This window comes from Sciurus carolinensis, chromosome 11 (assembly GCF_902686445.1).
Source record: "Sciurus carolinensis chromosome 11, mSciCar1.2, whole genome shotgun sequence".
Taxonomy (NCBI): domain Eukaryota; kingdom Metazoa; phylum Chordata; class Mammalia; order Rodentia; family Sciuridae; genus Sciurus; species Sciurus carolinensis.
Genome location: NC_062223.1, coordinates 15,043,569 through 15,068,964, shown reverse-complemented (window position 1 = coordinate 15,068,964; position 25,396 = coordinate 15,043,569). Strand labels below are relative to the sequence as shown.

The 25,396-nt window shown below is 39.9% G+C and overlaps 1 protein-coding gene across 1 annotated transcript; it reads right to left on the bottom strand.

Moving 5' to 3' along the window:
• Positions 1-4,623: 4,623 nt before the first annotated feature.
• LOC124959032 (oocyte-secreted protein 3-like) lies at positions 4,624-24,838 on the bottom strand. Its single transcript, XM_047517687.1, has 4 exons — positions 24,760-24,838; positions 18,862-19,043; positions 5,839-5,936; positions 4,624-4,699 (listed from the first exon to the last, which is right to left on the bottom strand). Exons 1-4 carry the CDS (start codon positions 24,836-24,838, stop codon positions 4,624-4,626), a joined length of 435 nt encoding a protein of 144 aa, XP_047373643.1.
• Between the last annotated feature and the right edge of the window lie 558 nt (positions 24,839-25,396).

Genomic DNA, 25,396 nt, shown 5'->3' with positions numbered 1-25,396 from the left:
TGTGCATCATTAGAAAACAACAGGGTGGGGAGTAGAGTTGCCCAGTGAGACTCCCCTGCTGGAGTGGTGAACCCGGACAACCGGGAGCATTGTAGAGGAGGGCTCCCAGCAAGAGGCTTCAGCACAGAGCAAGGCTCCCAGGCCCAGGCGGTAGGTCCAGACCCCAGGGAATTCACAGACGAGGGCTGCCTAGCGAGAGATTCACTCATAGGGCAGGGGTCCCTGGCCCAGGAGGTAGGTCCGGACCCCAGGGAACATTGCAGAGGAGGGCCGCCCAGCCCAGGCGGTAGTCCTGGACTGAAGGAAACTTCTCGGAGGAGAGCTGCCCAGCAAGACTTCCCCACTGGGCGAGACTTTCCCACCAGGGTGGTAGAACCAGAAACAGGCCCAGACCAGACATGCCCCAGCCTGTAGTCTAGTCCCCCTTGGCTGACTATCGGTCAACAAGTGGAGGTGCTCCTGCCCACTAGCAGGGATGTACCCCACCTGAAGGCCACCACCCCTAGAAGTATGTGGGAACCAGGGACATTGGTGACTGTGAACCAAGCGGTAATGTAGAGGAGCCAGACTCACTGGGGCAACATTTTAGGATTACATCACACAGTTAATTTTGCTCACACTTGCTTTTGTATACAGCACCAGAGTGATATGGCTTAAAATGTCCATAAGAGCTCTTTGAATTTTTTATAAAATGATTTGAAAACTAAATGGTTAAGTGTGTCAGGTTAATTGGTAGCTTGTTTAAAAAAGATTAAAGCTTTTTTTTTTTAAATCTTGGTTTAAAAAAACAGTGTATCTAAAGTTGATGGCATCTTAGATTCAACAAGAAACAGGAGCAAATGCTCAAATATTTAGCAAGTCAAAGTTCACCTGACTTCTTTCACTTCTAAACCTATTAAACAGCACCATCTTCAGGGAAGATGGCTTGTGACAGACAGCTTGGATGTTGTTTGGGTGTTGAATAACCGGGTGGACTGTAGAGCTCTCTAGCTTTATACGTCTCATGAACTCAAAAAGTCAGGACTGACACTTTGCTTTGAGTTCTTTTATGTTATAGGTTCCATTTTGAACATTAGAAGAATGATTGCAAAGTCAGAAAACTGGCAAAGTCACCATCTAGCTGTCACTGGTACCTCATAAAACCACCACGCTGATTTTGACCACCATGAATTGGATCTAAGAGAGCAAGGCTGGGTAGGCACACCAGATAAAGGAGAGAGGGAAAGAGCGAAAATGTTCACCAAGCATGTGTTTTCCCGACTAACAGCTACGGTGTTACAAGCTGGATCAAAAACGACCTCTGCTAACTTGGGCTCTGGTAACTAAACTTTTAGGAAAAGGCGAAACCATCTGTTTTAACCAACAACTTCTATCTAGTAGGAAATTAACACAGTTTGAGATAATTTTCCAATGTATTGGCCTGGGTGTCTTCAAATGTACAGTATGAGAAAACCCGTATATTTTTATATGTAAACCTTTCTATGTATGTATTATCTGTGTACCATCATCATACCTTTTGATGGGAGAGTTTTATTTTAGATTCTTGATTTGTGCTGAAGCTTTTTTTGGGGGTCTGATTACTCCCTCATTTGGTCAAAGCCCTAAAAATATAATAAAAGATCTTTATGAGGAAATCTAGCAAGGATAGGGAGATAATACTATCAGTAGGAAAATGATAATATTTAGAAGGAGCGCGTCAGTTAACTGATCAAATCTCAAGAACTGTGTACTGGGATCAGGGGAAGGGCATGCCAAGGGTTCTCTTTATGCCAAGAGCTGGTATTATGAAGCCCAGGACAGCACCTGGGCCTGACGCTGTGGGTTCCAAGCAGGGGAAACTCACTCTTGGCTGCAGCAGCCCCAAGACTTTTGAAATGGAAGGAGCTTTCTTTCCTTGCAAGGTAAAAAAGCAGTCACAAGAAATACGAATCCAGGTTCAAGCAGCATGTTTCTTAACACCTGATCCCTGCAGGGGGATGCTTACAGAGTCTTGGTCTTGCCCTAGGCAGACTGAGACCAAGATGTCCTGTACCCTCACCTAGAAATTAACCTGTTCCTTGTGGAAAGGACTGATACCATGGTAGCTTCAGGGAATGTGTTTCCCTTGCTTGAATTAAGGTTAACTGGATATGCCAATAGAAAACATATTGTGTTAAAAATGCCTGGGCAGAAAACGTGGTAATTACATGGGTAGGGTGATGGACTCTTGGCAGGTAAAAATCTGCCCAGGTTGAGACAGGAGCTCAGTGGCCAGTTTGAACTTTGGAAAAACTCTATCATGTACCTGGGGGGTCTTATTGTACCCTCTTTACCAAGAGGGTACATGGATCATTACCACAGAACATACAATTGAGATTTTTTCTGATGGTAACATGGCTTCCAAGTTTAAAATGATCGTAAGAGTTTGGCAAAAGTAAATTTGAAAAGGCACTGGTGGACTGATCACAACTTAGAGTGTTTTGTTAAGCAAAACTTGCTAACAGAATCTTTGGGACCAAGAATTAGAAAGGTTGCCAACACTGCTCACGAGTCACTAATGGAGTAACAGATCAGGAGAGGAAAAAAAAAATCCAGCCCTTTGGATTTATATTAGATAATAATTTGGTTGGGGAGACTCTTAATAGACACCCTGCCCATTTACCCTTCTGAGCTTCCTCCTCCTCCTCTAGTGGATTTGAATTTCTATTCTGTCTTCCAGCTAGGCTCACTGGCCATGTTACTGCTTACCACTAGGACCTGTTTTCAACAGTTGTATATTGTATTAAACACAATTAAAAACAAGGTTGGTAATATCTTCCCACCAACTTCCTTCTCAGTAACTCAGCCCAACAGCTTAGAAATTAAGTTAGGGATATAATACAGATATAAAATGTCAAGTTTTATTTATAGACTTGTGTCCACATTGAAATATAAAAACACTGATAACCTTTTCTCAAAGGCATTATAAAGGGGGTTACAGTAGGTTAAAATGAATTAAAATTATGCAAATATATAAAAATAAAAGATCCCATCCTGTCCTTAAACTGAGTTAATTTGTGTTGTTGCCGAATATCCACGAGCAGAGGCTTCTAAAATTCAAAAGATGAGGTGATGAATAAAAAGGCCTTTGCAGCGACAGATGGCGTGTCCCATAAAAAGGAGTCGACTGTGGAAGAAACAGAATTCATGAGCAATTGATAGTATTGGCTGGATATGAGGCCCACATTTTAGGAATGTGGTTTAAAAGGAAGGGAAGACTTTTTGACCTCCTTCCCATAAGAATAGAACCAGTTAACTTTAGGACTTTTTTTTTTTTTTTTTTTTTTTAAAAACAACTCCAAGATATGAACTACTTTGCACACAGTTTTGGGATAATCTAGATTTTGAGAAGGGGAAAAACACAGAAGCTGTCTCAAAGATTATAGGGGAAACTGCCTCTGCCCAAAGGAATTTTGCATATGTTTGAAATTTTGTTTGACACGAACTCAGAGTTAAAACCCAAATGATTTAGCCTATGTTTCCTCCCAAGGCCCTTCCCCACACCTTAAGACATTTGGTCTCTTTGTAAAAGAAAGGAAGAAAATGCTCCCAACCGGCGATTCCAGAGTGGATTGACCCCTTCCTCCGTCAGTCATTGGTTTTGGAGTGCAGTGTCCAGTTCTGAATTTTGTAAAGTGAATTCTTACTGCCGAGGGGAAAAAAAATCCCAAGACAAAGGAGAGATCTATAGGACTAGTAAGTGTAGGGTCTTCCTCAAATTAACACAAACCTGATATGAACAAGGTACAAGACAGAGCTCCATGTATATACCTCCACGACTGAGCTGTGGGCCATTTTGTCCTCAGTGTGTATGTGTGGCGGTGGGGTGGTTTGCATCTTGACTGTTTTTACTTGTCCTGAATAATATTTTTCTGATTAGGGACATTAAATGCTGGGACTTGTATCCTTACCCAGTTATCTCTCAAGTGGACACAGCCACAGGATCCACAGACTCTGTACTGTACCAAGAACCAGCGTTGAACAGGAGGGAGCACCATGAGTCTCGAGCGAAAGTGACTCACCTGGATGTCATAAGGTCGGGCATGGGAGCTTTCAGAGGGAAAAAAGAAGAGGAATTAAACAGCAATACAGAGTGGAAGGGGGAAGCAATACAGAGTCTCAAGAGTTATCATCCCTGGCACTGATCATCAGCTCAGGGATTTTATTATGATTTCAAAAGCTTAAAGGTTCAACAGCCTTGATTTACCAGCTTAGTGGATTTCACAGTTTAAGAAAAGGTTATAACTTTTCATTGTTTTAAAATATTATACAATTGTGTTATTCTTGTTCAACACCCTCTGCCCCTTATCAAGCCTCCATTGCAGGATTACAAATTATGGAAAAAGAAACTTATCTCTTCAATTGAGGAAAAAAGTTACTTAAAGGATATATTCACAATGTTTTGAAGGTTTTTTTTTTTTTTTTGGCTTAAAAATAGTAATTGGTCTAGGGAGAGATATTCCTAGAATCTCTTAAAGCTTACTTAATAGGTTACCAAGAGCTCATAAGGCCTGATGACTTTATGTCTAAGAGTGGCGGTGGGCCGTAGCCCTGTAGGTGTAGAATGGTAGAACATAATGATGTCCACCCGTGGTTTCAGGTCATTTAGCCCAGAGTTAAATCTGGGACTTTGTAGCTGTGTGAAGTTGGCAAATCATTTGATGTGTCTGTGCCCAAGTTTCTGAATCATTAAACAGGGACAATATTAGTGATTCATAAATACAGTTAATACTGAGGGTTAAGATGAAGTTTTTGGAAACGTGTGACTGGAACCCAGTAAGGATCTAATGAACGAGGTTATTGTTATTAGTGAGTGTCAAGCAGCACTTTTGCTCAAAAATTGATCCCCAGCAGAATCTATGCTTACCTTTCTAGTCTTTTATCCTTGTTTATGCTTATAAGATTATGCTTATAAGAGATTATATACTTAGTGATTAAACCCATAGAATTTTCCTTCTTTTTTTTTTGTAAAATGGACTAGTGCATGCTATTTTTTTCCTTTTTAATTTTTTAAGTTTCCAGAGAAAGTTTACTTTTGGTCCACTGCAGGAGAGAGGAAAGCTATGGGAGGAGCAATTTTATCTCTTCCAGGCCTTCTTCCTCAGGAAAGCATTAGCTGAATTTGGGAGAACTGATCACTTTTAGTTCAGTCCTCCTCGCTTTTTGCAGCTAGATTGTGTTCTGGGAGCCACATTCTGTCCTGAGGCCAGGTGGTCAGCTTACTGGGTGGGCTTTTTGCATGCAAGGGAAGTCCTGCAACTGTATAGCTCTTCTTATTCCAGGGCCAGCAAATTCATTTCAGGGTGGGTTTATAGGAGGCCTTCTGGCTATGGTCAAAAAACTCATTTGCTAATTGATTTTATGAAAATTGAGCTACAACTTCTCTGTTGATTATTACCAAATTGATCTAAAATTCAGAAAAGTAGATTGTTATTTGTTTAACTTCTCAAATCCCAACTCTTCTGCACAACCCACACAGCCTCTTGAAGTGTGGAGATCAAAGCCAATCTGTATACTTAGGAAACCTCTATAGATACTATGTGTCAGATGTTGGTGTTATGCTTGAGATTTAGCAGTGTGTCCTCCTACCTGTAGAAGAGTAGATAGAATCAAGGGTCTTGAATGAAGACCCGCTTCTGGCTTTGTAATTTCTTTCTTTCTTTCTTTCTTTTTTTTTTTTTTTTTTTTTTTTTTTTTTGTGCTGACATGCTGTGAAGCTGAGAAGCTATGCAAAACAGTTTTGGATTTCAAGGACTCTGGATAAGTGATGATACATTTCAGCAAAATGCTATTGGTATTCAGTAGATATTGTGGACTAACCTGGGAACCATACACTGCAAATGAAATTCCGCAGAAATTGCTTGATTCCTTGGTTTATAGGTGAGCCAGGAATGAAAGACGGAACCATCAAAGAAAATCTGGTGGGAAAAGAAACCTTTGATATGCAAGTTAACTTGTTACAATATATTTGAATATGTTCAAATTAAAAAATGGCCACTCATCTCAAGGGGTCAGAATATTTATTCCAAGTAAAGTGATTAAATTTTTCTGTGGCAAGGGGGAAGCACTTACTTTAATCACAAAATAAAGTAGAAACCCATGGTGTAGGATTTTTTAAATGGAATTGGCAAATGAGCGTTAATTGACTGTAAAGGTTTTCTATTGTACTTCTCTAATCAAAATTCTAGGAAAGAAAAAATTTCACAGGTGCTTAGGATAAAAATCTTTCTGTAAGAAGGATGTAAAGGACAAGGTGACTATTGTGGGGTTCTAAAAATACTTTATCTGATATTTCTGGACTAAGTGTATTTTCTCTTTACTTCTGATTTCTGTCTCTGGAAACATTAAACCAAAAGGAGGACAGCTAATTTGAAATGACATAATTATGCTACCAATTGAGGTTTTTCAACATAAAATATACACTCCCCATAAGGAACATTTGAAATATGTTTGGTGGTCAAAAGATAAGATACAATTCCTACATTCCTATCATCCTGAGTTCAGTTTTTTTTTTTTTAAACTATTTGTGGATTTCCCCTGAGTCCTCCATTCTTTATGTACTTGAGATCATATAATATATTATGTATGTATGTTTTCTTTATTTTGACTTTAATAGAGAGGTTTAAGTGTCATTAAAGCATTGTATAAATTGATTAGGTGCATAGTATCCTGTCAGATGAATGGATAATATGCTTCTTGGGGTCTAAATGCTTTATCTTATTTAGCTATTCAAGAGATAAGACAAGAAAGGCAAATAAATCAATTGCATTCTTATATTCCAATGAGGAAACTGCTAAAAAAGATTAGGAAAACTATTCCATTTACAATAACCTAAAAAATACACAGGAATCAATTTAACAAAAGAGGTGAAGGGCCTCTACACTAAAGAAAGAAATTGAAAAAGACCTTATAAGATGGAAAGACATCTCATTCTTGGACAGGCAGAATTAATATTGTCAAAACAGCCATACTACTAAGAGTGTTATACTGATTCACTGCAGTTCCCATCAAAATTCCAACCATATTCTTCACAAAAATAGACAAAGCAGTTATGAAGTTTGTTTGGAAAAATATGAAACCTAGGATAGAGTAAGCAGTCCTTAGTAAGAAAAGCAAAGCAGGAGGCATCACAACACCAGACCTTAAATTATACTACAAAGCTATAGTAGTAAAAACAGCATGGTATTGACACCAAAACAAACATGAAGACCAATGGAACAGAACAGAAGACACAGACAAACCCACATAAATAGTTATTTCATTCTAGACAAAGGTGCCATAAATATACATTGGAGAAAAGATAGCTTCAACAAGTTGTTGTGGGAAAATTAGAAATCCCTATGTAGAATGAAATTTAACCCTTATTTCTCACCTTGACCTATGAAAGTCAACTCAGTGGATCAAAGATCTAGGAATTAGACCAGAACTGCTGCACAGCTTGAAGAAAATGTGGGGCAGATGTCCAGCACCAACCCACCCACAGGCTGTGTCTCCCCATCTACCAATGCCTCAGGACACCTCTATTGCCATCTTGGATTATCTCTGAGGCTATTGCCACCATCTTTAGTTGGGGCAGCTTCCATCCTGGGACACCTGCCAGAGACTAGAAGCTCATTATCAAGGTACCTACAGGTTAGCTGCTGCTGCTGTCACCAACTTGGGATGTAGCTGCTTATATCCAGGGATAACAAGCCAGGACCTGAAAGATCATCATCAAGGGCCCAGCAGACTTGGTTGCATCTGAGGTATCCCTGCTAGGTGTGCTAATAGCCACCTTCTTGCTGCAGAGGTAGGAGAGAGCCTTGTAAGGGGGTCAGCAGGTGGGAAAAGGGTGTGAGGACATCTTGATCCCAGGTCATCCAGTCAACCAGCCTGGCACCCCTGGGATCCCAGAGACAACTTGGGGACACTTGTTGGGACCCAACATCAGCCTGGTCCATGACTCCACCGAGCACCTGGTCCTGCTGGTTTGGCAATCAACAGGGCCCTCTGGCTCCTCAATCTCCAGTCTCCCAACCATCCCCTGGTCACCAACGGGCCCAGTGCCTGCAGCTATGTGGCTGACCCACAGCTTTCAAAACCTGGTCCTGATCTGCACAATATAGAACAGCTTTCTGAAGGGCACACAGGCCCTGGTGCTCAGCCCTCTGGGGAGAAAGCTTCCTGATTGGGAAGTCAAAAGGGCTGGGGCAGGAGAGATACAACTTAGAGACTAAATTATAGACCAGGAATTATGGGGTCCAAAAGTGAGAGAAGGGGCCAAGACCAGGCTCTTTTGTCCCATGAGTGGACCTCAAAGGAGAGTCCTGGGGTGCAGATTCCAGAGTATAGCAATTGCTGTACCCTGCCTCCAGGAGTCCCGCCTCCAAGTCTAATCCTCCCACCTTAGTAACCGTCATCATCCTGAGGGTGGAGCTACCAGCAAACTTCAGACAACCCCACCCATCAGAAGAGGAGGAGGCAGAGAAGACACTGAATTCCAGCAGAAACGATTGTTCAATTCTCCTTCAAGACTATTTTCTTTTTCTATTCCCTGTTTTTTCTTTCTTTTGTTTCCCACTCTCCCATCCCCATCGTCTTTGAAATCAAGTCCATTTCATGCATCAGGCTACTGAAGACTGGGAGGTTTGAATAGTATATTATAGTTCTGTTGTAGATTTTATTTTTTTCTACTCAATTTTCCTCTTATTTGTTTCCTCGTAACTCCCTTTTCTCCTGCTAACAACCAACTTCTTTTGATTCCACTTTCACTCTTCCTATGATCTAGTAATTCTATATCTCACGTCTAACCTCACTAACATTACATCCCATGCCCCTCCCCCATCCTCTTTGCCCACCATTAGAAATTGTAGGCCTTATTGCAAAGCTACTGTTTATGCTGTAGATAATAATTGAATACGTCATTTCTGTTTATTATGACAATACTGTTAAAGTCTTAATAGTGGCTATTTGGTTTAAGGCTGCATGTTGTTTACATTAGGCACTGTTAATATTGATCTCCCCTCTAAAGGCAAGGCATTGAAGACCTGCAGGGACACTATAATTCTATAGTGGAAACTGTAATACCTCGGATCTGCTAAAGGGGAAGATATAAGAACAACATGAAAAAACAAGGGAAGAAAGTGCCCCAAACAAAACAAGATGCTGTATTAATAGAATCCACTGACAGCACGGTAGAAGAAATGTCAAAAAAAGAGTTCAGAATGTACATAATTAAAATGATCCATGAAGTAAAGGATGATATATGAGAGCAAATGCAGGCAACAAAAGATCACTTTAACAAACAGTTAAAAGAGGAAATGTAGGAAAAAAAAAAAAAAAGAGGAAATGTAGAAAGTAAAAGACTATTTCAATAAAGAGATTCTGGAAAAAAAACAAACAAATCCATGAAATGAAGGAAACAATAAACCAAATCTAAAACTCAATAGAAAGCATCACCAATAGACTAGATCACCTGGAAGACAGAACCTCAAACAATGAAGACAAATATTTAATTTTGAAAATAAAGTTGACCATATAGAGAAGATGGTAAGAAATCATGAACAGAACCTCCAAGAATCATGGGACATCATGAAAAGACCAAATTTAAGAATTTTTGGGATTGAGGAAGGCACAGAAATACAAACCAAAGGAATGAACAATCTATTCAATGAAATATCAGAAAATTTCCCAATTCTGAAGAATGAAATGGAAAATCAAATACAAGACACTTACAGGACACCAAATGTACAAAATTACAACAGATCCACACCAAGGCCCATTATAGTGAAAATGTTCAACATAAAAAAATAAAGATAGAATTTTAAAGGCCATGAGAGAAAAGTATCAGATTACTTATAGGGGGAAACCAATACAGATATCAGCAGATTTCTCAGTCCTGACCCTAAAAAGCTAGGAGGTCCTGGAACAATATATACCAAGCTCTGAAAGAACATGGATGCCAACCAAAAATCTTATATCCAGCAAAACTAACTTTCAGGTTTGATGATGAAATAAAATCCTTCCATGATAAACAAAAGTTAAAAGAATTTACAAACAGAAAGCCTGCACTACAGAACATTCTCAGCAAAATATTCCATGAGGAAGAAATGAAAAACAATGAAAATCAGCAAAGGGAGGAACTACATAAAGGAAAAGTCAATCAAAGGAGAAGCCAAGTCAAGTTAAAAACCAAAAATAAGCCAAAATGGATCGGGAATACAAATCATAACTCAATAACGCTGAATGTCAATGGCCTAAACTCATTAATCAAAAGACATAGACTTGTGGACTGGATTAAAAAAAAAAAAAAAAGACCCAACAATATGTTGCCTTCAAGAGACTTATCTTATAGGGAAAGACATCCACAGACTAAAGGTGAAAGGATGGGAACAAACATACCATGCACATGGAACCAGTAAAAAAGCAGGGGTTTCCGTCCTCATAGCAGATAAAGTGGACTTCAAGCCAGAGTTAGACGGGATAAGGAAGGGCATCTCACTTTGCTTAAGGGAATCATAAATCAACAAGACATAACAATCATAAATATTTATGTCCCAAACATTGGAGCATCTATGTACATCAAACAAACCCTTCTCAATTTCAGGAATTAAATAGACCACAACACAATAATACTGGGTGACTTTAACACACCTCTCTCACCACTGGATAGATCTTCCAAACAAAAACTAAAAAAGAAACCATAGAACTCAATAACACAATCAATAACTTAGACGTAACAGACATATATAGACTATTCCATCCATCAACGAGCAAACACACTTTCTTCTCAGCAGCACATGGATCCTTCTCTAAAATAGATCTTATATTATGCCACAAAGCAACTCTTAGCAAATACAAAAAAATAGACATACTACCTGTATTCTATCAGCTCATAATGGAATGAAATTAGAAATCAATGATAAAATAAAAAATAGAAACTACTCCAACACTTGGAGACTAAATAATACACTATTGAATAATGCATGGGTAGCAGAAGGCATCAGGGAGAAGATAAAAAATTCTTAAAGATAAATGAGAACAATGATACAACAACCAAAATCTCTGGGACACTATGAAGACAGTACAAAGAAGAAAATTCATTGCATGGAGCTCATTCAATAAAAGAATAAAAAGTCAACAAATAAATGACCAAACATTACATCTCAAAGCCCTATAAAAAGAACAGATCAACACCAAAAGTAGAAGACGAGATATAATTAAACTCAGAGTTGAAATCAATGAAATTGAAATAAAAGAAACCATTGAAAAGTTGGCAAAATGAAAAGTTTTTTTGAAGAAACAAAATTGATAAAACCTTAGCAACACTAACAAAGAGAAAATTCATATTACTAAAATTCATGATAAAAAAGGAAATATCATGACAGACACTATTGAAATACAAAACATAATTAGAACCTATTTTGAAAATCTATACTCCAACAAAGCAGAAAATCTCAGAGACATGGACAAATTTCTACAGACATATGATTCACCCAAACTGAATCAGAAGGACATGCGCAATTTAAACAGATAAAATTCAATCAATGAAATAGAAGAAGCCATCAAAAGTCAAGAAAAGCCCTGGACCAGATGGATTCTCAGCCGAGTTCTATAAGACCTTCAAAGAAGAACTAATACCAATACTCCTCAAAGTATTCCATGATATAGAAAAGGAGGGAACCTTTGAAGCTAGAATCTATGAAGCTAGAATCACCATGATACCAAAACTAGACAAAGACACATCAAGAAAAGAAAATTTCAGACCAATATCCCCGATGAACATAGATGCAAAAATTCTTAACAAAATTCTGGCAAATTGCCTACAAAAACAAATTAAAAAGATAGCGCACCACAATCAAGTGGGTTTCATCCCAGGGATGCAGGGTTGTTTCAACATCTGGAAATCAATAAATGTAATTCATCACATCAATAAACTTAAAGTTAAGAATCATATTATTTCAATAGATGCAGAGAAAGCATTTGATAAAATACAGCACCCCTTCATGCTCAAAACATTAGAAAAAATAGGGATAGTGGGAACATAATTCAACATTGTAAAGGCCATCTATGCTAAGCCCAAGGTCAACATCATTCCAAATGGAGAAAACTGAAAGCATTCCCTCTGAAAACTGGAACAAGACATCGATGCCCTCTTCACCACTTCTATTCAACGTGATCCTTGGAACTCTAGCCAGAGCAATTAGACCAAAGCAATTAAAGGCATATGAATAGGAAAAGAAGAATGCAAACTATCATATTTACTGATGACATGATGCTATATTTAAAGGATCCAAAAAATTCCACCAGAAAAGTTCTAGAACTAATAAATCAATTCAGCAAAGAAGCAGGACGTAAAAATCAACACTCAAATCTAATACATTTCTATTTATAAGTGATGAATCCTCTAGGAAAACTATCTCATTCACATTAACCTCAAAAAAAAAAATTCTTGGGAATCAATCTAACAAAAGTGATGAAAGACCTCTACAGTGAAAACTACAGAATGCTAAAGAAAGAAATTGAAGAAAACCTTAGAAGATATTTCTATCTTCCATGTTCTAGGATAGGCAGAATTAATATTGTCAAAATCACCATACTACCAAAAGTGCTATATAGATTTAATGCAATTCCAATTAAATCCCCAGTGATGTACCTCATAGAAATATAGAAAGCAATTATGAAATTCATTTGGAAAAATAAGAGACCCGGAATAGCCAAAGCAATCCTGAGCAGGAAGAGCTTAACAGGAGGGATCACAATAACAGAACTTAAACTATACTACAGAGCAGTAGTAACAAAGACAACATGGAACTGGCACCAAAATAGACAGGTAGATCAGTGATACAGAATAGAAGACACAGAGACAAAGCCACATAAATACAGTTGTCTCAAACTAGGGAAAGGTGCCAAAAACATACAATGAAGAAAAGAAAATACAGCCTCTTCAACAAATGGTCCTGGGAAAACTGGAAATTCATATGCAGCAAAATAAATTTAACCCTTATCTTTCACCCTGCACAAAACTCAACTCAAAATGGATCAAGAACCTAGGAATTAGACCAGAGACCCTCCACCAAACAGAAGAAAAAGTAGGCCCAGATCTTCATGTTGGCTTAGGATCTGACTTCCTTAGCAAGATTCTCAGAACACAAGAGATCAAAGCAAGAATCAATAAATGGGATGGATTCAAACTAAAAAGCTTTCTCTCAGCAAAGGAAAACGTAATGTGAAGAGAGAGCCTACAGAGTGGGAGAAAATCCTTACCACACGCACTTCAGATACATCACTCACCTCCAGAATTTACAAAGAATTCAAAAACTTAACACCAAAAATACAAATAAACCTAATCAATAAATGGGCTAAGGAACTGAGCAGACACTTCACAGAAGATATATAATCAATCAACAAATATATGAAAAAATGTTCAACATCTCTAGTAATTAGAGAAATGCAAATCAAAACTACCCTAAGATTTTATCTCATCCCAATTAGAATGACTATTATCGAGAACACAAGCAACAATAAATGTTGTTGAGGATGTGGGGGAAAAAAGTACACTCATGCATTGCTGGTGGGGTTGCAAATTGGTGCAACCACTCTGGAAAGTAGTATGGAGATTCCTCAGAAAACTTGGAATGGACCCAACATTTGACCCAGCTATCCCACTCCTTGGTTTATACCCAGAGGACTTAAAATCAGCATACTACAGTAAAGCACCACATCAATGTTTATAGCAGCTCAATTCACAATAGCTAGATTGTTGAACCAATCTAGAGTCCCTTCAATAGATGAATGGATAAAGAAATTGTATTATATATACACAATGGAATATTACTCAGCCTTAAGGAAGAATGAAATTATGGCATTTGCAGGTAAATGGATGGAGTTGGAGGATATCATGCTAAGTGAAGTAAGGCAATCCCAAAAAACCAAAGGCCAAATCTTTTCTGATAAGTGAATGCTGATCAGTAATGGGGTGGGGGAAAGGGAAGAATGGAGGAACTTTGGATAGGCAGAGGGTGGGGAGGGGAGGGGAGGAGAGAAGGGTGTGGGATAGAGGATGGAATGAGACAGATGTTATTACCCTATATATGTGTGTGATTGCAAGAATGGTGTGACTGCATTGTGTACAACCTGAGAAATGAAAAGTTGTGCTCTGTGTACTACAGTGAGTCAAAATGCAATCTGCTGTTATGTGTAACTAATCAGAATAATAAGAAAAGAATACAAGTAACAATAAATGGTGAGGATGTGGGGAAAAGAGACACTCATACATTGTTGGTGGGACTGCAAATTGGTGCAACCATTATGGAAAGCAGTATGGAGAGTCCTCAAAAAAACTAGGAATGGACCCACCACATGACTTGGCCATCTCACTCCTCAGTATATATCCAAAAGATTTAAAATCAGCATACTATAGTAATGCACATCGGTATTTATAGCTGCACGATTCACAATAACCAAGCTATGGAACCAATCTAGGTGCCCTTCAACAGATGAATAGATAAAGAAAATGTGGTATGTATACACAATTGAGTATTATTCAGTTATAAAGAATGAAATTATGGCATTTGCTGGTAAATGAGTGGAGACTATCATGCTAAGTGCAATAGCCAGTCCCAAAACGTCAAAGGTTGATTGTTTTCTCTGATATTTGGAAGCCAACCCCAAAAAGGGGCTGGGGGGGGAATTAAAGAATAGAAGAAAGATCAGTAGATTAGACAAAGTGGAATGAAGGGAAGGGAGGAGTGATGGGATTGGGAAAGACAGTGGAATGTTTCTGACCTGACTTTCCCATGCACACGTATGAATATACCACAGTGAATCCCACCATTGTGCACATCCACAAGACACTCAGGATCAGATTTCCTTAACAGGACTCCCATAGCACAAGAAATAAAAGCAAGAATAAACAACTGGGATAGATTCAAACTAAAAAGCTTTCTCTCAGCAAAGGAAACTATCAGAAATGTGAAGAGAGAGCCTACAGAGTGGGAGAATATCTTTGCCAACCATACCTCAGATAGAGCGCTAATTTCCAGAATCTATAAAGAACTCAAAAAACTCTACACGAAGAATACAAATAATCCAATCAACAAATGGGCTAAGGAAATGAACAGACACTTCACAGAAGAAGATGTACAAGTAATCACCAGATATATGAAAAAATGTTCAACATCCCTAGTAATAAGGGAAATGCAAATCAAAACTACCCTAAGATTTCATCTCACCCCAATTAGAATGGCGATTATCAAGAATACAAGCAACAATAGGTGTTGGCGAGGATGTGGTGAAAAAGGAACACTCATACATTGCTGGTGGGGTTGCAAATTAGTGCAACCACTCTGGAAAGCAGTGTGGAGATTCCTCAGAAAGCTTGGAATGGAAACACCATTTGACCCAGCTATCCCACTCCTTGGTCTATACCCAAAGGACTTAAAATCAGCATACTACAGAGATACAGCCACATCAATGTTCATTGCTGCTCAATTCACCATAGCCAGATTGTGGAACCAACCTAGATGCCCTTCAGTTGATGAATGGATAAAGAACTGTGGCATATTTATACAATGGAATATTACTCCGCAATGAAGAATGATAAAATTATGGCATTTGTAGGCAAATGGTCGAAATTGGAGAATATCATGCTAAGTGAGATAAGCCAATCTCAAAAAACTAAAGGACGAATGATCTCGCTGATAAGTGGATGAGGACATATAATGGGGGGTGGGACGGGCTAGCATTAGGTTTAGGGTTAGGTTTAGAGTTAGGCTAAGGAGAGCAGTAAGAATGAAGGAAAGAAGGACTGTGTAGAGGGAAAAGAGGGGTGGGAGGGGTGGGGAGGGGTGGGAGGGGTGGGGGGGGAGGGGAAAAATATAATAAACATCATTACCCTATGTAAATGTAAAAAAAAAAAAAAAAAAAAAAAAGAAGTGAAAAAAAAAAAAAAAAAAACACAAAAAAAACCTTGGGCTGGGGTTGTCGCTGTGGTAGAGCACTTGCCTAGCATGCGTGAGGCACTGGGTTTGATCCTCCGCACCACATAAAAATAAAGGTATTGTGTCCATCCACAACTAAAAAAATATTTTAAAAAACTATTAGTAGATAGCAGAAAGATAGCAGAGTAGAGGTAAGGGAACAGGGGGAGGGAAGAGGGGAGGGAAAGGGAAGTCCTGGGGACTGAATGAGAGCAAATTGTATTCCATGCTTTTATGGTTATGTGAAAACAAATCCTATTGTTATGTGTAACTAAAAGAAACCAGTAAGAGAAAAGAAAAAGAAATGTGCTCTCCTGGTTGCTCCTGGTTGTTAGAGGTTAGGTCGTTTCAGTTGCAATGATTCTAAACTTCTGGGCGGAAGTTAGAGCACGGGGCTGAGAGAGGGTGAAGGTGTGCATTTAGGGCAGGGTTTCTCAGCCTGCAGACTCCTGGCACTTTAGCTCAGGTAATTCTTTGGAGGGGAGGGTTGTCCTGTGCCTGCAGGGTACATGGCAGCATCTGGCCTCTACTCTCTAGATGCCAGTATACACACTTGTTTCCTCTCCAGTTATGGCAGCTGAAATAGACTCCAGAATTTTTTTTTTTTTTTTTTTTTTGGTCAGGAGCTACTGAGGTTTTTGCCATAAAAAGGGAAGAGGCAGTGACTGTCAGGAAAAATATCATTTATATAAAAGAACATTTTAATTCTTCTTATTCCTTCAATAGATGAATGGATAAAGAAACTGTGATATGTACATACAATGGAATATTATTCAGCCATAAAGAATAATATTATGGCATTTGCAGATAAATGGATGGAATTGGAGAATATCATGCTAAGTGAAATAAGCCAATCCCAAAAAACCAAAGGCTGAATGTTCTCCCTAATAAGTGGATGATGATATATAATGGGGGCAGAGTGGGTGGGGGTGAGAGAAGAATGGAGGAACTTTAGATCATGTAGAGAGAAATGAGTGGGGGTTATGAAAGATGGTGGAATGAGACAGACATCATTACCCTATGTACATGATGATTACACAAATGGTGAGAATCTACATCACGCACAACCATAGAAATGAAAAGATGTACCCCACTTGTGTATGATGAGTCAAAATGCAGTCTGTAAAAATAAAAAAATAATTAAAAGAAATTATAAGGACTATACATGACTCAGAAATGGAACTGTAGCAAACAATGGCCAAAGAAGAATCGTCCATCCTATGCCTATTCACTATCGTTGTTGCCTCACGTTATCCACGTACTCACGAGTCTACATTCCCCTGTCCATCAACCCGAGACCCCTTTTGCATGTTCTGAGATGCCACATCTCTAAGGTCTGTCTGGAACACTGATATTCTGTGCCACACTGTCTTTTGGTGGATATCACCCACTTGGTATATGTCACTGTTCCCTGATTTTCACCTCTCATTTGTTAGAAAATATTGTGACTGGATTTTTCTTTCACCCGTCTCAGGATGGGGTCCTGACCTACTCATCCAAGTAACTGCACATGATTCAGAAATGTTTCAAGAGCCAAACTGCTGATCATTTCAGACTCCTGTCTGATGAAGTTCCTGTAATACAGATCTTCAAAACATGGCTGCTGTTTTCTTTTCTTACAATCTAAACTTTTAGCTTTTCCTGACAGGGTAGCCCAGGCAACCTCTACTCAGGAGATTACTTCCAGTCCTAGAAATTCTTAAATGTGCTTTAGGCTGTTGCCAAGGGCTGTAGGTATGAGAGCTGCTTTTTTTTTAGAAAAATTCTTTTGTAGTTGTAGATGGACAGCATGCCCTTATTTTATTTGTATATTTTTATGTGGTGCTGAGGATCAAACCCAGTGCCTCACACATGCGACGCAAGTGCTCTACAGACCCAGCCCTGAGAGCTGCTTTTAAACACTTAGAGCATCTCAAGATGCCTTTGGATTTCTTCATGGCAGGTGTAAAACAGAGCATACCTGAGTCACTAGCTCCTTGCTGTGATGCATGCAGGGCAGGTATAATGGTAAGTTCTAGACAAACAAACTTTGCTCTCAGACCATGATACTGTGGGTCTTTGAAGGTGATCCTTTGAAAGAACAGCATGTCAGTATGTCCAAGTTATCTTTTGTTTGTAACGTGAAGGTCCGGTTCCTGGCAGAACACACTTAGCCTCATGTTTAAAACAGGAATCATTAAGAAACTAAATTCAAGTATGGTACTTGCCTTTGGCATGGTGGAAACCGCCTATATTGAAAACCTTCCCATAGCATTCCCTTCTCTGACATTGAGATACTAGGGGTATAGTTTTCAATAGGTTTTAATCAGAGAAGAATAAGAAAAGTCTATTTTGAGTTCACGACCTTTCCAAGTCACTTTTCCATCAGAACATCCCTGGAAATTTCTTTTAATCACTGTTATGCATTCTGTTCTACTTATGCCAGAGCCATAATTGAAAACAAAGCAAAATGTATATTAAAATAGGCATCAGCAAACCTGGTTTCTGTTCCTGGCTCTGCAGTGCCCTAACTTCACAAGTTTGGTCACCTTGCTGACCTTTATGCCCTAACTCTTTCACAGGAAGAAGTGGCGGGTGGCACAGATATCAGGGACGACAGGGATTAGAAAGTGCGTGGCAATGCTGGAAACTCCATCATGCTATGCGTGGGGTCGCACCACCCCACCAGGCCGTGAGCTTCTTGAGAGACACGTCTTGGAGTTTCTCACTCATACTTAGTGTCCTACGCGTAGTAGGCCTCTGGCGAATGAATGGAATGACAAGGTCCTTGGTGTTCTTGCCTTCCACCCGGACTCTGGCACCTCCTGGCAGCTGAGAGCAAACACACAGAGACGCTTCCCAGCACTTGACAGATGGCCCTGTGTGCAATGCCTCCTGCTCTTACCTGGGGGACGATCCCACAGAAGCTGATGGGATAGTTAAACTCGAGTTCCTCTGGCCGCACATGATTTGCCACACAGCCAGTCCCAAGAAACAATTCGTCAGGGCCTACCAGTTCATCTTCGTAGAAGAGTGCTCTTTTAGCTACTGCCCGGAAGTTCACATAGCTGCATTCCACCAGTACCGCTGCCAGAGGAGAAAAGCAATCAGCAATTCTGCTTCAGGGGACAAGGCAAAGACATGTGAGCAGCATGAGATCGCATGAAGGAAGACCATCTTTAACTAAGGAAATGAAACTTAGGGATTTGTGTAAAACTGATTCCCCGCTGGGCATGGCGGTACACACCTGTAACCCCAGCTCCTGGGGAGCCGAGGCAGGAGGGTGGGAAGTCTGAGAAAGGCCAAGGCCCTGGTCGTGTTAGTGCTTGCCTAGCTTGTGTGAGGCCCTGGGTTAAACACCCAGCACTGCTGGAAAACTAACAACCCAAAGACTCCCTTCTATTGCAACAGTTGCTCTTTCCCATGGATATCCCCAGGTAATCAGAATCAATGTGCACTGCCTTGGAATTCTCGTCTGAGATAAACCATACATGGCTCTCTTTGATAAAGAAGAGGTCTGTATCTTCATTAGAGTGCTCATACTGGGTGCCTAGTTCCCCAATACCCAGTGTCCCTGTGAAACTCAAGCCCTTTGATAATAGATCCCATTTTTCAGCTTTATAGCCTTGGCTGTGTACCACATGGTAGCAGGTGAGCAGTACATGTGGAAGGAAAGAAGCTAGTCTTTCCGGGCTACAGAACTAGTAAAGATCTGGGACTGAAAGTCATGCCAGGCTCATTGCTCTTGACTAACTATATACCATTACAGTGGAAGATCAGAATGTCCATTTTACACCTGGCTTAAACTCTTCTGAGTTTAGGGTCTTCAAGAGGATATTTGAAATATCCTCTTATTGTGTACGTGTACAAAATGGAACTCAGGGTTTTACCGCATTTTCTACCCATCTCAGCCAATAGTGCCACAATCCACCTAACATCCAGGCCAGAACACCTTACAATTTATCCTCCTTTATCTCCATACCTACATCCAATCTCCCAACCTTTTCACTTTGACCTTAAAAATTCATGTCACATGCATGCACTTCTCCATGGTCAACACCCTGGCCCAAACCGCCACCGTCTCTCCCCTGGACTACCCCAGCAACCTTGCGAAGGAGTACCCTGCCTCCAGGTTCTTTTTTCTAGGTTGGCTGCAAACATGGATGGATGCAGATAAGATCATTTCACCAGAATGCACACAGCTTTCTAACTGCTTTGTGATTAGTACAAAATCTGAAATCCTAGGGATCTATAACATCCTTACTGACCTGGTCACTGAATCTCCAACTAACTTTCCTTGATTTGCTAAGTGGTAGCCTGGTGAGTTTCAACCATCTGACCCAATGCTTCAATTTTAACAATAAGCAATTTTAGTGCCTACTTTATTATCCTTCAACAAAGTTTAGAGATAACCTTACACATTAAAAACTATAATTCATAAATTATACTACAGAATGAAAAAAATTATACTAAAACAATATGTATATCAATAAGTAGAGACCAGGTAGACCTATTGAAATACCCAGATATAATATTTATCATGCTCAAGACTACTGCTAATACCAAGACGGAGATTTCAGGTACCAGAGTGACTTTCCAGAGTGGTGAGATTTTTCCAGGTAGATAGACAACTCAGTAAAGTTCCAAGAACAATGACGTACAAACTTTCCTTGGATTACATGTACAAACCGTATAAAAGACCTCTTTGTGCTATGAAAAATGAATCAGTTCATGGTGACAATTAAAAACACATGGTATACTGAGGTTTGCTAAAAGAGTAGGTCTTAAGTATTCTCACTATATACAAACTGTGAGGTGACGGATATGTTAAATATGTTGATAGTGGTAATCATTTCACAGTGTATCCCATTGAATGTACTACAGTGAATTTCACCTTTGTGTATGTCCATAATACAGTAATTAAAAAAATATATATATAAATGGAATGAAGAACTGTAGAGTAGAGGAAAGGAAACAGCAAGAGGAAGGAGGGGAGGAAAAGGGGAAGTACTGGGGACTGAAGTGGAGCAAATTATATTTCATGCTGGTATGATTATGCCAATGTGAATTCCAAATATTATGTATAACTATCATGTCCTAATAAACCACATTGCAATCCATAAATATATATGTAACTTATTTAGCTCAGTAAATCTGGGGGGAAACCTGGTTCTATATAAATGAAGGATGAGTTCTAGGTTCAGATCATTTTAACGGATTCCCAGCTATATAAGTGAATGGTGAAATATTTGAAATTCATGTTGGATTCTTTGTTTTGGGGATTGCCCCATATTTTAGACAATATGGCATACTCTCTTTCTGATCTTGTTCAAAACCAAGCAGCATAAGTCACCAAAATGCCCCAGGGAGCAGCCACTTCAGTCAATCAACCTCCTTTTGGTTCATTGAGGTCAACACAGCTCTTGCACATAGATGGCTTTTCCTCTGGGCATTTGGCTCGATAACTCTTCTTCCATGTTCCAGTTCAATGACACCTTCTAAGCAGACCTTATGCCGAGTGTCTTATTTAAGTAGCTTTTCTCTTCCATGGTTATTCCTATCTGACATCACCCTATTCATTTCTCTGAAAGCCCTCATTATAATCCGGAATCATCACTACTTATTTATAGGGATTTTCTCTCCAACTAGGGTTCAAGAGCCATACATGTAGTGACTATTTACTGCTCCTTTTTTTTTTTTTTTTTCTGCCAACAAGTCAGGCACATGGTTGGTAAACAGGTAAGAAACGAAACGTTAAGTGGAAACCTAGCACCTTGATGACACTACTACCTGTGCTAAAGGCCGATATAGGACAAAACCAGATGTGTAACATGGATCTTCCTTGCAGGGGAGGGAGGAGAGATCTTGTTCAAGATCATTGTCATGGTGTAGATATGAGGTATCCCCCCTAAAGCTCATTTCACTTGAAAGGATTAATTCACTTGAATAGATTAACTGGGTGGTATGTAGGCAGGTAGGGTCTGCCTGGAGGAGGCTTTTGGGGTATATATTTTATCCCTGGTAAGCTGAGCTTAGTCTCTTTCTGCTCTGTTTTCCATGTCCTGAGCTGCTTTCCTCCTCCCACCTTTCCTCACTTGGGCCCAGAACAACGTAGTTGGTCATCTATAGATTGAGACCTCTGAAACTGAGCCCCAAATACACTTTTGCTCCCCTAGAATTGTTGTCAGGTCTTTTGGTCATAGTGGCAAAAAAAGTTGACTGAAACGGTAATAGATCTTGTGAGGAACCTGCAGTATTATGGGGGCACTAGGGCTAGCGACAGAGGAACTGATCAAGTTGCATTCATAATTCTCAACATGTCCCAGGGAGGGAGGGCACACATTTGGGGAACATAAGTACTTTCTAACAGCATGCATGCATTGGGTGTTAAATCAGATCCATGGCAACCAATACTCCAGGAAAATAGTATCTTTAAATATTTTGCTCTTTAATGACTATAAACAAAGTATCATTGAGGGCTGGGGATATAGCTCAGTTGGTAGAGTGCTTGCCTTGCAAGCACAAGGCCCAAGGCCCTGGGTTCAATCCCCAGCACTGCAAAAAAAAAAAAAAAAAAAAAAAAAATCATTGAAACTGCTGAATTTATTTCTTGAATTGTGTCTGTGGGTGCTTAATTATCAGTAAGTAGAAATGTGAGAAAATATCTGGTCTAGATATTTAATGCCCTAGTAGATGTGTTGATGCAATTAATAAACTTACTTTGAAATCAAAAGCACAAAAAACAACAAAATAACGAAGAACCCAAATAAAATTGCCTGATTTCACCAGGTCAAGATCCGATATTTAGGGCAAACACAGTGTATAAAAATTGTAATAAAGTTACTCATTGTCTACTTTAAAGCTTAAGGTACATTTGATAGTAAGTTCCAACAGCCTCATATGCCTCTTTTGCCACAAGTATCTCTGTCTTGGGGGGAAAAAACTCCAGCTTCCAAAATTCCATTTTATAAAAATTGAGCATTGTTTATATTTACTAAGCACCTGCATATGTATTTTTCTAGGAACTTCACATTTCTGTATTGAATTTTTTATATCCTTGGAAAATTGAATAGTATTCTTTGCCTTTCGTAGAAAGGGAAAAAGAGGAACCTAAGTGGTTTCAGATGTGCAAATTAAAAACTGGTCAGCAGAGTCAGGCTGGGCTGTACATCAGGTAACCTGTCTACAAGGATCACCTGTTCGGAATTCTGCCTGAGTGACCCTCCATCTAGCTGAAGTGGTTTTGTGGACGAGAACGGCAGGCCAGGCTTTGGAATGCCATCACTACGGCAGGGTGTGGAGTAGGGTGGTTCATGTCTTCACCTAAATACAGTGACTCCCCCGATTAGGATTTCCTTTGTGAGTAAGAAAAGTCCTTAACAAGAGTTGCGAGGCTGTGCCCCGTCCGGCCCCTGCATCAGAAGCAAGTGCAGGCCCTCATAAGTGGGATGGTGAGCTGGGGGGCAGAGCCAGACGAGGCGGGCAGACCCTGTGCTCTTCATTGTGGAAAATCACCTCTGATTTTCCTCCCTACTCTCCTCAATTCCAAGTCCTGGTGTTTCAGTCACAAACCAAATACTCCATTCCTAGCTTTCACATCACTTCTACATTTTTCTCCAACTTCTATAACCACTGATATCATTCTGCCCTAAGGATTGGCAGGCTGACTTTCAGAGAATCATTTGTACCAAGGAAGGGGTCCTCTCCCTTTACCGTCTCCAAGTCCTCCAGGACCCTGTCCACCTCTTTGGTCTGCTCAAATTCCCTCTCCCCACCACAATCTGGTGCATTCCATTTATCTTGGTATATCTCACCTGGGAAACACAGGTATTGTGTGGTGCACACACACAACCCTTTTTAGCTTAGGGTAAAAATTACTGTTTCCATTCCCCAGCACCCAAGTCTTCCCCTAAGTAAAGACAGTGTTATCCCACAATACAAACACAACTTCTCCAGGAAACCTCTCCCCAAGAACTACATCAATTCTATTTATTTCATGTAATTATCTATAGCCATTTTCTTCTAAGCAGTTAGAACAGTTTATACACCTGCAAGACTTTTAGATTAACCTCTATCTCCTTTGAGATGAGCAAATCTCTGTTCTGGATGGCGCGAGATATTTGAGAGAATTCTGCACCACATTCCTCACCAGGAGCAGGAGAGAGGATATGTAATGTCAGTGGAGAAAAGTCCCTTCTGTGGTTCTGAAGGCAGCTTTAGGTCAGTCTTTATAGGATGCTGAAGTCTCTTATGTTTGTAGGATGCCAGTCTATTCTTTACCTAGTTGGCTGCAGGGAATCCCTGGAGTTTTTAAGAAGGGGTTTGGTCAGAGTTGTATCTTAAAAAAATTTACAAAGTGATGTTCTGGGGGCGGGGCAGGGGGAATTGCATAAGGGAGGCCTGTTAGGAGTGTGTGGTTGAGTAATTCAGGAGTCAAGTGGCAAGAGAACAGATGAGTTAACAGGAATGGGTAGAGTCATACGGAAGAGAAGATGGTCCAAGGATGAGCTAGTGGGGAATTCCAGTAGCTCCCAAGGAGGAAGAAGTGGCAGGGAGGAGAAGAGAAACCGATTCTGAGAAACCTCAGAGTAATTCATGGTGCAACCTGAGTGCAGCTGCCCCTAACTCACCCACCAGGATTATCTGGACCCAAGGTGAAGATAAAGCATGGTACTAAGGAGAATTATTTAGTTGTTAATTTTAGTATGGGACTATACAGTGCTAACCATCAAAAGCTCCATGACTCGGGGCCATTGAGAAACTCCCCCTTGAAAACACCAGCAGGCGATATCCACCCTGATACCTGACGTCTGCCCAGAGCACATCCACATCCAGGAAAAAAGTAGCAGCAACAGCCCTTCCAGTGTGACTAAGGCCTTCATCATGCTGGTCCTTGGGTTAAGATTCTCTCGGACAACAGGCAGTGGAGGGGAGCTGGGAGCCTGAAGAGTCTTTATATGGGAGGGCACACTCAGATGCGTTCAATTCACCCAATTCAGGGAGGAAGAAGGCAACCTTTAACCTATCATCAACTCCAGCTTTATTATTATTTGGGTATAGAAAACTATATAGTTTTTAAAGGTGAACACAAGCAAACATTATGGAGTGCCCAGAGAATTGTCTTTTTTTGGGACCTTTGAAGTGCTTAAATAGAGGTCATTTGCTGGCCAATTTTTGAGATTCTATTAGTTGATTTAGGGATTCTGCAAAGCTCTGATATGATGATGTCATTTCATCATCCACTGGCAGATCCATTTCCCCCCTGATTTGTGATACGTATATTTATATTAATTGGTTAACTAATGACTTGGGTGCTATCAAGAGCTGCACCAGATCTCATCCAACACTATCAACCTGGGAAGGAGAAGCCAACAGGGACAGGCAGCCCACCTGCCTGCATTTTACATTTTGCAAAAATCAACCTTGACAAAGTTCATTCT

What these genes read in the sequence shown, in the direction of transcription:
- LOC124959032 (XM_047517687.1), bottom strand. Translation starts at nt 24,838, where the DNA reads ATGAAGGCCTTAGTCACACTGGAAGGGCTGTTGCTGCTACTTTTTTCC. An exon ending in GTGCTCTGGGCAGACGTCAG is followed by an intron (nt 19,044 to 24,759) that starts GTATCAGGGTGG and finishes CTCCTCTGGCAG; the next exon opens with CGGTACTGGTGGAATGCAGC. An exon ending in TCTGTGGGATCGTCCCCCAG is followed by an intron (nt 5,937 to 18,861) that starts GTAAGAGCAGGA and finishes TTTTCCCACCAG; the next exon opens with ATTTTCTTTGATGGTTCCGT.